Raw genomic sequence first — 12,756 nt, 5'->3', positions numbered from 1 at the left:
TGCAACATCACTGGAGTGCCCAAAAGCACAAGGTGTGCAATACTCAGAGACATGGCCAAGGTAAGAAAGGCTGAAAGACGACCACCACTGAACAAGACACACAAGCTGAAACGTCAAGACTGGGCCAAGAAATATCTCAAGACTGATTTTTCTAAGGTTTTATGGACTGATGAAATGAGAGTGAGTCTTGATGGGCCAGATGGATGGGCCCGTGGCTGGATTGGTAAAGGGCAGAGAGCTCCAGTCCGACTCAGACGCCAGCAAGGTGGAGGTGGAGTACTGGTTTGGGCTGGTATCATCAAAGATGAGCTTGTGGGGCCTTTTCGGGTTGAGGATGGAGTCAAGCTCAACTCCCAGTCCTACTGCCAGTTTCTGGAAGACACCTTCTTCAAGCAGTGGTACAGGAAGAAGTCTGCATCCTTCAAGAAAAACATGATTTTCATGCAGGACAATGCTCCATCACACGCGTCCAAGTACTCCACAGCGTGGCTGGCAAGAAAGGGTATAAAAGAAGAAAATCTAATGACATGGCCTCCTTGTTCACCTGATCTGAACCCCATTGAGAACCTGTGGTCCATCATCAAATGTGAGATTTACAAGGAGGGAAAACAGTACACCTCTCTGAACAGTGTCTGGGAGGCTGTGGTTGCTGCTGCACGCAATGTTGATGGTGAACAGATCAAAACACTGACAGAATCCATGGATGGCAGGCTTTTGAGTGTCCTTGCAAAGAAAGGTGGCTATATTGGTCACTGATTTGTTTTTGTTTTGTTTTTGAATGTCAGAAATGTATATTTGTGAATGTTGAGATGTTATATTGGTTTCACTGGTAAAAATAAATAATTGAAATGGGTATATATTTGTTTTTTTGTTAAGTTGCCTAATAATTATGCACAGTAATAGTCACCTGCACACACAGATATCCCCCTAAAATAGCTATAACTAAAAACAAACTAAAAACTACTTCCAAAACTATTCAGCTTTGATATTAATGAGTTTTTTGGGTTCATTGAATACATGGTTGTTGTTCAATAATAAAATTAATCCTCAAAAATACAACTTGCCTAATAATTCTGCACTCCCTGTATTTACTGTAAATATTTCACCTTCCAATGTACTGCACATAGCAGAATATGTTCTAAGTATTTTTAATATATATATATATATATATATATATATATATATATATATATATATCTATACGTATATATAATTATCTATATATATAGGTTTAGATATTTATTGTACCAAAATACCATCAGATATATGTAGAAATATTGACTTAAGAATAAATAGAACATATTCTTTTATGTGAAGAACATTGGAATGTGAAATAATTATATTTTCCTGTCAGGTTAGCGCACATCACATGAGAATATACAATTGAGTTTGCTCTTAAAGGGACACCCAATTTTTTTCTTTTGTAATTCAGATAGAGCATGCAATTTTAAGCAACTTTCTAATTTACTCCTATTATCAATTTTTCTTTGTTCTCTTGCTATCATTATTTGAAAAAGAAGGCATCTAAGCTTTGTTTTGGTTTCAGTACTCTGGACAGCACTTTTTTATTGGTGGATGAATTTATCCACCAATCAGCAAGGACAACCCAGGTTGTTCACCAAAAATGGGCCGGCATCTAAACTTACATTCTTGCATTTCAAATAAAGATACCAAGAGAATGAAGAAAATGTGATAATAGGAGTAAATTAGAAAGTTGCTTAAAATTGCATGCTCAATCTCAATCATGAAAGAAAAATTTTGGGTACAGTGTTCCTTTAAGTTGGGTGTTAGTTTTTTCCCCACTTTTTTTGCTCCATTAACCTCTACGGGGGAATACGTGAATGCACACACAATATTCTAATTTTGGCTTTTTGCACTCGTCGGGTTTGCACAAGATGGAAAAAACTTTACTTTCAACTAATAATGCAAGAGCAACCCGATGCACGCAAAAAGCTTACTTCTAGCACAAATAACGCTCGAGCAGGAGCGTTAATTAGTGCTCTACTTGTAATCTGGCCCTTAATTGGGAAAAACATTTTGGATTGAAGGTCCCGTTAAATATATTATGGAAAACAAAACAGGTAGCCAATTAGATGCATTGTGAAAACAAAAAAGAACAAAAGTTAAATGGACACTCAAGTCAAAATTACACTTTCATGATTCAGAGAGAGCATGCAATTTCCATCTAAAGGGGAGGAGAGTCCACGGCTTCATTCATTACTATTGGGAATTAAGAACCTGGCCACCAGGAAGAGGCAAAGACACCCCAGCCAAAGGCTCAAATACCTCTCCCACTCCCCTCATCTCCCAGTCATTCTTTGCCTTTCGTCACAGGAGGTGGCAGAGAGGTGCCGAAGATTCGGAGGTCTCTTATGGAGGGTATTACTCTTCCCAATGGGACAGGAGTTTTAATTAGCCCTATAAGGCTTCTCAGTGAGGGCTTGGAGATGCAGGGAGAGTCTCTTTTGCGAAACCATCCCGACTCATATTAACAGCTCCTACAGCAATCAGCGTTGACAAGTTTTGCAGACTGCTTTCTTCTCACAATTCCATGTCAGGAGCGCTGCTATGACCTGTCACACTTGAAGGGCCGTGTTCCTGTTCCACAACGTGGATTCTGGTAAGATCGTTTAATTTTAAAAATAATGTTAACATAGAAGACGCCTTTTATCTTCACAGAAGCAAGGGTTAATATTCCTGGTAGGGGGATTATTGAACGGGGGGGGGGGGGGGTTTATACATGATATTGTTTATTGTGTCATTGCTGTGCTGTGTGGGATAAGGCTCTGGCAATGTGTGGAACTATCAGGTTCTTTTCCGGGAGTTTTTGCGTGGTCCTTTGGCGGTCCTGCGAGGCACCCGTGTGACTGGGTCTTCACTTCTGGTCTGATCTGCGACAGAGGAGACGATGCGGTTTCCGTAGTCCGGTTCATAGGAGGTGGTGAGTGCCCCGGCCATTGGCGGTTATAAAGGTGCCTGTTAGTTTCTCTTTTTAATTCTAATAAAAGCGTAAGCTATGGAGGATTCTGATGCATTAGAGGGTACTCCCTCTTTGACAAAGTCTCATACCTGTGTTTATTGTGAGGTTCCGGTAGACCAGCCTGCCCAATTATGTTCCACATGCCTTGAGAGGGTCGAGACATCTAAGACTAAAAGAATGTCTAGTACCACTGAGCCAGCCACCTTTGAGGGTTCTCCGTCCTGTGAGGTGCGTTCCCAAATTGAGTCCCCTATTGCACATGCAGCGCCCCGGGGTCAGACTGTTGCTCCTTCGGGAGAGATATGTTGGCCGCCAGATTTTGCGGATCAACTGCAGGCGGCGGTTTCGAAAGTGATCCACACCTTACCACATTCTGCTAAGCGCAAGCGTAGGACCTTTCAGTGCGGCCCGACTCAGGACTTGTCTTCATCGGATGCTCCTGCAGAGTGGTTCAATGAAGGGGCCCACTCCAACACATTGGAGGGGACTACTTCTGGGTCAGAATATGTGTCATCTAAGGCTCAGGCAGAGGTGCCTGGCTATAGGTTTAAGATGGAGAAGTTGCGCTTTTTTCTAAAGCAAGTGCTTGCTACTCTAGAGGTTCCGGAGCCAAAGCTTCTGGAGGAACCTTCTATCCCTAAGCTAGATAAGGTTTATGAGGACAGGGTGTTACCCCAGACTTTCCCGGTCCCTATAACGATGGCTAACATTATCAAGAACGAATGGGCTCGACTAGGTCCTCCCTTTTCCCTTCTTTGTCCTTTAAGAAACTTTTCCCAGTTCCGGAGGCTCAGTTGGAGTTGTGGAGGACCATTCCTAGGGTGGATGGGGCAATCTCCACGCTCGCTAAGCGAATGATTATTCCCGTAGAGGATAGTTCGTCGTTCAAAGAGCCTATGGTTAAAAAGTTGGAAAACATGCTGAGAAAGATGTTTCAGCACACAGGGTTTGTTTTTCAGCTGGCAGCAGCCATAGCCGTGGTTGCTGGAGCTGCGTCATATTGGTGTGATTCCCTGAGTGAAATGATTGAGGGTGAACCCTCTTTCGAAGAGGTGCAGGAGAAGATTAAGGCTCTGAAGATAGCCAATTCTTTCATTTGCAACGCCAATATGCAAATTATTAAGGTGTCAGGGTTTTAGGTTTTAGCGAGCAGGGCCTAGTGGCGAAAATCTTGGTCGGCGGACATGACCTTTAAATTGAGGTTGCTGTCCCTGCCTTTTCAAGGATAGATTCTGTTCGGTCCAGGCCTGGACTCGATCATTTCCACGGTTACGGGAGGCAAGGGTGCCTTCCTACCCCAAGATAAGAAAGCTAAACTGAAAGGATCTAGTTTTCATCCCTTTCGTGCAGATAAGGCCAATCAGAACATTAAAGCCTGCAGAGACCAAGTCGGCATGAAGGGGCAAGTTATCTCTATTCTCCGAAGCCTGGTTTCAGGATGTTCAGGACCCCTGGGATGTGTGAGGGATCTTTCCTCTCTAGGTGTTATCATAACAGTGCCCCTTGCAGAAAGGGGTCTAGGGTATTATTCAAATCTGTTCGTAGTTCCAAAAAAGGAGGACACGTTCTGCCCGATTTTGGATCTGAAGTGTTTAAACAAGTTTTTGTCCGTTCCATCGTTCAAAATGGAAACGATCAGGTCCCTTTTGATCCTAGTTCAAGAGGGGCAGTTCATGACCACAATAGACTTGAAGGATGCCTATCTTCATATTCCAATTCACAGGGACCACTTCAAGTTCCTAAGATTTGCATTTCTGGACCAGCACTTCCAGTTTGTGGCCCTTCCTTTCGGTCTGGCGACGGCCCCGAGAGTTTTCATGAAGGTTTTCGGGGCCCTGCTTGCTGTAGCCAGATCCAGGGGCATTGCGGTGGTGCCCTATCTAGATGACATCCTGGTTCAGGCGCCGTCCTTCAGTCAGGCAGTGGACCATTCAAGGTCTCTGCTCCTGTTACTTCAATCTCATGGTTGGAAGATAATATCCGGAAAGAGCTTCCTGGTACCCAGCTTCAGGGTGGAGTTTCTGGGCACAACTCGGTGTCCATGAAGATTTTTTTCATGGATCAGAAACGCAGGAAGCTTGCGTCCTCTTGTCTGCCCCTTCGATTCTCAGAGAGGCCCTCGGTGGCCCAATGTATGGAGGTGATCGGGCTCATGGTCTCCAGCATAGACATCATTCCATTTGCCAGGTTTCATCTCAGGCCTCTTCAGTTATGCATGTTGAGGTAGTGGAACGGCAATCATTCAGATCTCTCACAGCTGATATCCATGGATGTACGGGCTTGGACTTCCCTCTCTTGATGGATCTTCCCGGAACAACTGTCCATGGGGACATCCTTCTTGAGACCGTCCTGCGAGATTGTGACCACGGATGCGAGTCTGTCAGCATAGGGAGCTGTTTGGGGTGCCAGAATGGCACAGGGAAAATGGTCTCAGCTGGAGTCCCTTTTACTGATAAATATCCTGGAACTTCGAGCGATCTACAATAATCTGACTTCATAAGGTTTCAGATGGACAACATTACCTCGGTGGCTTACATCAACCATCAGGGGGGTACAAGGAGCTCCCTCGTAATGAGGGAGGTGTCTCGGATATTGGAATGGGTGGAGGCCCACAACTGATCACTTTCAGCGATCCACATCCCGGGTGTGGATAACTGGGAAGCAGACTTTCTCAGCAGGCAAACATTCCATCTGGGGGAATGGTCTCTTAACCCCGAGGTGTTTGCGGAGATTTTCTCAGTTTTGGGACGCTGGAGATAGATCTCATGGCGTCCAGACTCAATTGCAAACTTCCCCGTTACGGGTTGAGGGACTCCCAGGCAGAACTGATAGATGCATAAGCGGTGCCTTGGGGGTTCGATCTAGCGTACATTTTTCCTCCCTTACCACTTCTACCTCGTATTGTGGCATGCATAAAGCAGGAGAGAGCGTCAACCATTCTGATTGTTCCTTCATGGCCGTGGAGGACGTGGTTTGCGTATCTGGTGGTGATGTCATCCTCTCTGCCATTGAGGTTACCCTGTCGCAGGGATCTGTTGGAACAGGGTCCTTTCCAACATCAGAATCTCGATTCTCTGAGGCTGACTGCGTGGAGATTGAACGCCTAGTTCTAGCCAAGAGAGTTTTTTCTGAAAGTGTGATTGACACTCTAGTTCAGGCAAGGAAGCCAATCACTCTGCACATCTACCATAAGATGTGGAGGACTTGTCCTGGTGTGAGAAACATGAATACCCTTGGCACAAGGTGAGGGTTTCCAGAATTCTGTCCTTTCTTCAAGAAGGTTTAGAGAAGGGACTTGCTGCTAGTTCCTTAAAGGGACAAATTTCTGCATTATCTGTTTTGTTACACAGGAGACTTGCTGAGCTCCCTGACATCCAATCCTTTGTTCAGGCTTTGTCTCAAATTAGGCCTGTCTTTAGGCAGTCTGCTCCCCCGTGGAGCTTGAACTTGGTCCTTAGGGTTTTGCAACAGGTCCCGTTTAAGCCTATGCATGCCCTTGACATTAAGATTCTGTCCTGGAAGGTTCTTTTCCTGTTGGCCATTGCATCAGCTTGCAGAGTATCTGAACTGGTGGCCTTGCAACATGGGCCACCTTATCTGGTTTTTCATTCGGATAAGGCTGTTCTTTGCACCAGTTTGGAATTTCTTCCCAAGGTGGTGTCCAATCCTAACATCAATCAGGAAATAGTTGTTCCTTCTCTGTGCCCTAACTCTTCTTCTTCAAAGGAGCGGTTACTTCATAATCTAGATGTGGTCCATGCCCTGAAGTTCTATCTTCAGGCTACAAAGGACTTCAGACAATCTACATCTCTTTTTGTTGTGTATTCAGGGAAGCGCAGTAGTCAGAGGGCTTCTGCTTCTTTGTCTTTTTGGCTGAGGAGCTTTATCCGTTTGGCTTATGAGACAGCGGGACATAAGCCTCCTCAGAGGATCACGGCTCATTCCACTAGAGCTGTGACTTCATCTTGGACCTTCAAGAATGAGGCCTCTATGGAGCAGATTTGTAAGGCGGCTACCTTACATTCTCTTATGAAGTTTTACAAATTTGACGTATTTGCTTCTGCGGAAGCGGCTTTTGGGAGAAAAGTTCTACAGGCTGTGGTGCCCTCAGATTAGAGTCCACCTTTTACCCTCCCAGTTTCATTCAGTGTCCTCTAGAGCTTGGGTGTATGTTCCCAATAGTAATGAATGAAGCCGTGGACTCTCCTCCCCTTTAGATGGAAAACATAAATTATGCTTACCTGATAATTTCATTTCCATCGTAAGGAAAGGAGAGTCCATGACTCCCACCCATATCTCCGGTGGGCGGACCTAAATTTAATTTCTCTTCTGGCATCATTTATACCCTGGTGTTTCTCCTACTGTTCCTTGTTCCCCATTGTTTCAGAATGACTGGGGGATGAGGGGAGTGGGAGAGGTATTTGAGCCTTTGGCTGGGGTGTCTTTGCCTCCTCCTGGTGGCCAGGTTCTTAATTCCCAATAGTAATGAATGAAGCCGTGGACTCTCCTCTCCACGATGGAAATGAAATTATTAGGTAAGCATAATTTATGTTTTTAAAAAACTTTCCAATTAACAAAATTTGCACAGTCTTTTTATATTTACACTTTGGGGGATATTTATCAAAGCCTCAACCACAAATACGCCAGAATTCCCCAGCGTAATTGTTGCAAGCTTGATCCGACCTAGTTATCAGCCTACTGACCGGCAAATGTTGAAATTTGTGACATAACATACGATCCTCCAGTCTCAATGTGACACAGATCGATGCTTACGTCATTACAGATGTTCTGAATACACATTTGGCTCTATCTGACACTTTTTCAAAGTTAGCAAATTTCTAACAGGTATGCTCGCGGCGTACCTGGTTTTTAATCTGCCACCCTGGAGGCCGCGGATGCAATAGAAATCAATGGGAGTCTGAAAGCAGCAAAAGCTTATGTTCGATGCTGCCAGATATCCCATTGATTTCTATGGTTGAAAACAAGTTACTTTTACACCTAACACTCTAACATAAACCCCGAGTCTAAACACCCCTAATCTGCCGCCCCTGACATTGCCGCCACCTAAATAAAATGTATTAACCCCTATTCCGCTGCTCCCCGACACCACTAAATAAACTTATTAACCCCTAAACCCCTGGCCTCCCACATTACTACCACTAACTAAACCTATTAACTCCTAAACCGTCAGCCCCCCACATCGCCATAAACTAAATTAAGCTATTAAACCCTAAACCTAACAACATGCTAACTTTAAATTAAAATTACAACATCCCTATCTTAATATAAATGTAAACTTACCTGTAGAATTAAAAGAAACTAATTTAAAACTATTAATTAACCCACCCTAACTATTATACTACAATTAAATTCAACTAGCAATTAAATAAACTAAATAACATATTAAAAAAACCTAACCCTACTCAAATTATTTAAAAATACTATTAAACCTTATTACAAATTACTAAATTACAAAAAAAAGAAACGCTAAATTACAAAAAATAAAAAACACGTTTAGTGACAGGGTATAAATAAAGTTGGTAAAAAGCTGAATAGATGCAAGATCCATGACTGTTAGCTAACAGTCCGATGCTCATCGCCCCGTACTTGGTGCGCGTCATTTTGACGGCTTTTTTTTTATAAATAAGGAGAATGTATTGAGATACGCGGCCGCGATGTTAGGCGATGTTAGGTGAGCGTATTGGTGCCGGAGAATGCAACACAGTTGACGGCTTGATAGATATCCCCCACTGAGTCACCAGCTACTACTGAGCATGTGCAAGAACTCACAGAATATACGTACAGTGAGGAAAAAAATTATTTGATCAGCTGCTGATTTTGTGCATTTGCTCACTGACAAAGAAATGATCAGTCTATAGTTTTAATGGTAGGTTTATTTGAACAGTGAGAGACAGAATAACAACAACAAAATCCAGAAAAACGCATTTCAAAAAGTTATAAATTGATTTGCATTTTAATGAGTGAAATAAGTATTTGATTCCCTATCAATAAGCAAGATTTCTGGCTCCCAGGTGTCTTTTATACAGGTAACTAGCTAAGATTAGGGGCACTCTCTTAAAGGGAGTGCTCCTAATCTCGGCTTGTTACCTGTATAAAAGACACCTGTCCACAGAAGCAATCAATCAATTAGATTCCAAACTTTCCACCATGGCCAAGACCAAAGAGCTGTCCAAGGATGTCAGGGATAAGATTGTAGATCTACACAAGGCTGGAATGGGCTACAAGACCATCACAAAGCAGCTTGGTGAGAAGCTGACAACAGTTGGTGCGATTATATGCAAATGGAAGAAACACAAAATAACTGTCAATCTCCCTTGGTCCGGGGCTCCAAGCATGATCTCACCTCGTGGAGTTTCAATGATCATGAGAACAGTGAGGAATCAACCCAGAACTACACGGGAGGATCTTGTTAATGATCTCAAAGCAACTGGGACCATAGTAACCAAGAAAACAATTGGTAACACACTACACCATCCCTACCATCAAACATGGAGGTGGAAACATTATACTTTGGGGGTGTTTTTCTGCTAAGTGGACAGGACAACTTCACTCCATCAAAGGGACGATGGGTGGGGCCATGTACCATCAAATTTTGGGTTAGAACCTCCTGCCTTCAGCCAGGGCATTGAAAATGGGTCGTGGAGTGGTATTCCAGCATGAAAATGACCAAAAACACACGGCCAAGGCAAAAAAGGAGTGGCTCAAGAAGAAGAACATTAAGGTACTGGAATGGCCTAGCCAGTCTCCAGACCTTAATCACATAGAAAATCTGTGGAGGGAACTGAAGGTTCGAGTTGCCAAACGTCAGCCTCGAAACCTTAATGACTAGGAGAGGATCTGCAAAGAGGAGTGGGACAAAATCCCTAATGAGATGTGTGCAAACCTGGTGACCAACTACAAGAAACGTTTGACCTCTATGATTGCGAACAAAGGTTTTGCCACCAAGTACTAAGTCATGTTTTGCAAAAGGGTCAAATACTTATCTCACTCATTAAAATGCAAATCAATTTATATCTTTTTTGAAATACGTTTTTTGTTGTTATTTTGTCTCTCACTTTCAAATAAAATTATAGACTGATCATTTCTTTCTCAGTGGGCAAACGTACAAAATCAGCAGGGGATCAAATATTTTTTTCCCTCACTGTATATGTATTTATTATCGGCTGATGGCTGTCACATGATACAGGGGGGAGTGTAATAGACATAACTTTAAAATTTGTCACTAAAAAACATCCTAAAACATGGGGGCAGTAGATCAATATTTTAGAAACTTTAAGAATTGCATTTATGGCTGATTAACACACATATAGTGATATATTTATTTTCAAAAATGTCCAGTGGCCTAAGGCTAGATTTAGTTAAAGCTGTAGGGTGCCCTCTGTCAGCTATTCTTTAGTCCAGAGTGCTCTTCTATGTTGTGTCCACCTTGTTTACCCATCCAGCAGAGGTCTCCAAATCACACATTTTTAGTTCTCCTTTTTCTTCAAAACCTATGGCACAAATTCTTCGCTTTTTCATAGGGGGGCTGTAAAAACTAGTGCTGAGTGTCACATGTGACCTATGGGCAACCAGCTGGCAATCCCTGATATAGAGTCTTGTAATTGCATTATTTTGCTTTCTGTTATAGCTCTTCATTTAAACCATTAAATGTCATTTTTATTAAACAACACTCCTATGTGGGACAGACAGTTATCCAATAAATTTATACCAAACATTAGGTTATTTTGTTCTTATATTTTAGTGTTTCATGCTAATCTGTTGTACTTCACATTGGCAAGGCATTTTACTAGTAGTGGAACTTGCTCTTTTATTTATTAACTCCTTTAAGTGAATGTAAAATTTGACAAATGTGTGGCCGGTTTTTAAAAATCCTATTAAAAACAGGGACACTTTCATTCATCAAACTTTACATTTCACTGGTTTTGTTATTATACTTACCTTTTCTTCTTGAAAGCCGCACCAGTGCTTCCCCCGCCTGTCGCAAGCCTCTTCATACGTCAGCAATGAAGGTTCCGGCTTCCTCCAATCACTTTAGTATACTGTATCTAAGCACAGCTATGTTTTAAGAAACATAATATAAAATATATCTGTCTTGTTTTTATTTACCTTTCTGACAAATGCTAATCTTTAGATAATTATATCAATTACAAACATACACTAATACACAAAACACACAGCTAGTCTTCCTTTAGGATGGTGGATACATACAAGCCTCTGTATCAGGAGAGGAAATAATACAAATATAATATTTTATAGCATTACTTTTTCTGGAGAAAAGGGTAGCAATTAGATAATAATATTAGATTACATATTATATTATATTAGATAATAATAAGAATAAACTAACAGATTTTTACTGCAATATCCATTTAAGAATGTTACTGTTTAATCCCTAAATAGTGCTAGCTATGGAAGTAAATGTTTTTATGTCTCTTGTTTCTATTCAGATATTCATGACAGCAACTCATTCTCATGGATCCCCATTTGCACCAGTAGAGGCCTTCATCTGCCCTATCATATTTAGAGCTTCCAATGGTGGCCATGGCGACCACGACCATCATCATCATCATCACCATGACGAGCATGATGGCTCTCACTCTGCCACAAAATCCAAAGAGGAGTTGAATGAGGGCACAAGGAAGAGAAAAGTAAAGAAAGCAGAATGAGACTATCAGGAGATATTCATGGACAACAACCCCCAGGATAAAACAGGATGAAACACAAATACCCTTTGTTTTTTGGGTTATTTTTTCTAAGTTGACTGAAATAAGAAATCAAACATTTTGGAAGTAGCAGCACTGTTATCTCAGTCTCAATAGAAACCCAATTGTCTACTTAGGTGATAAAAAATATATATATAACATTGGCTATGCAAGAGGTGCTTCAATTAAATAAGTAACAATGAGCCTCTGCTAGCCAAAGTGTTGTCCTACAAATCCAAATGCAGTAATGAAGGAGTTAAACATATCTCATATTTATACTAAAATAAAAAAATAAAAATACTATTTTTAAAAAGATTTATTCAAATTTTTACATTTAATATCTGGTGCTATAAATTATTTAAATTTATTCCAATTCAGATTTATTTAAAGCAATCCGTTATTTTTTATATATACAGTGTGTGTGTGTATATATATATATCTATATCTATCTATCTATCTATCTATCTATCTATCTATATATATATATACACATACATATATACGGATTTGCTGCATTCATGTTTAAATTACAAAATATATAACAAAATATCACAAACTGTAAAAAAAAAAATAGTTAGGCAATAGCGACCGTACATGCTACAAAACATCATAGAATGTTTATGATCTTATCATTGTAAATGAAAAATTTGGATCAAAACAAAAAATATGCAACCACACAGCATTTCTATTACAATCTATGTATATATATATATATATATATATATATATATATATATATATATATATATATATATATATATATAAAAACCATTTTCAGCTATAAAATAAAATCTTTTTAACAATAATTTATGTTTTTTGTTGTTCTTTCTGAATGTATCAGACACAGCATGAAGTAATTATTTATTCTCATTTTGGAACTGTCCATTAAAAGAATAATCTAGGGGGTTGCGGATCTTGCAGCCGAACATGGAAGACGCACTTCAGCTCAGCTCCGACTATTACAATGGTATAAAAAGTGTTTTAAGACTCACAAACTTTTAGAAATCACACCACAACTGGGGTATTCTGAGATTGAAGACCTGGCAAAACCAT

General features: G+C 41.0%; 1 protein-coding gene across 1 annotated transcript in view; it reads left to right on the top strand.

Moving 5' to 3' along the window:
* Positions 1 to 12,375, top strand: part of TMEM38A (transmembrane protein 38A) — an 81,141-nt gene extending 68,766 nt beyond the window's left edge. Inside the window, exon 6 of the mRNA XM_053702897.1 lies at positions 11,449 to 12,375. Within this exon, the coding sequence (XP_053558872.1) occupies positions 11,449 to 11,667 (219 nt within the window). The 3' untranslated portion in view covers positions 11,668 to 12,375. The remainder of the gene's footprint in view (positions 1 to 11,448) is intronic.
* The last annotated feature ends 381 nt before the right edge of the window (positions 12,376 to 12,756 follow it).

This window comes from Bombina bombina, chromosome 2, assembly GCF_027579735.1.
Source record: "Bombina bombina isolate aBomBom1 chromosome 2, aBomBom1.pri, whole genome shotgun sequence".
In the NCBI taxonomy this organism is placed as follows: Eukaryota; Metazoa; Chordata; class Amphibia; order Anura; family Bombinatoridae; genus Bombina; species Bombina bombina.
This window is presented reverse-complemented; position numbering and strand designations above follow the sequence as displayed.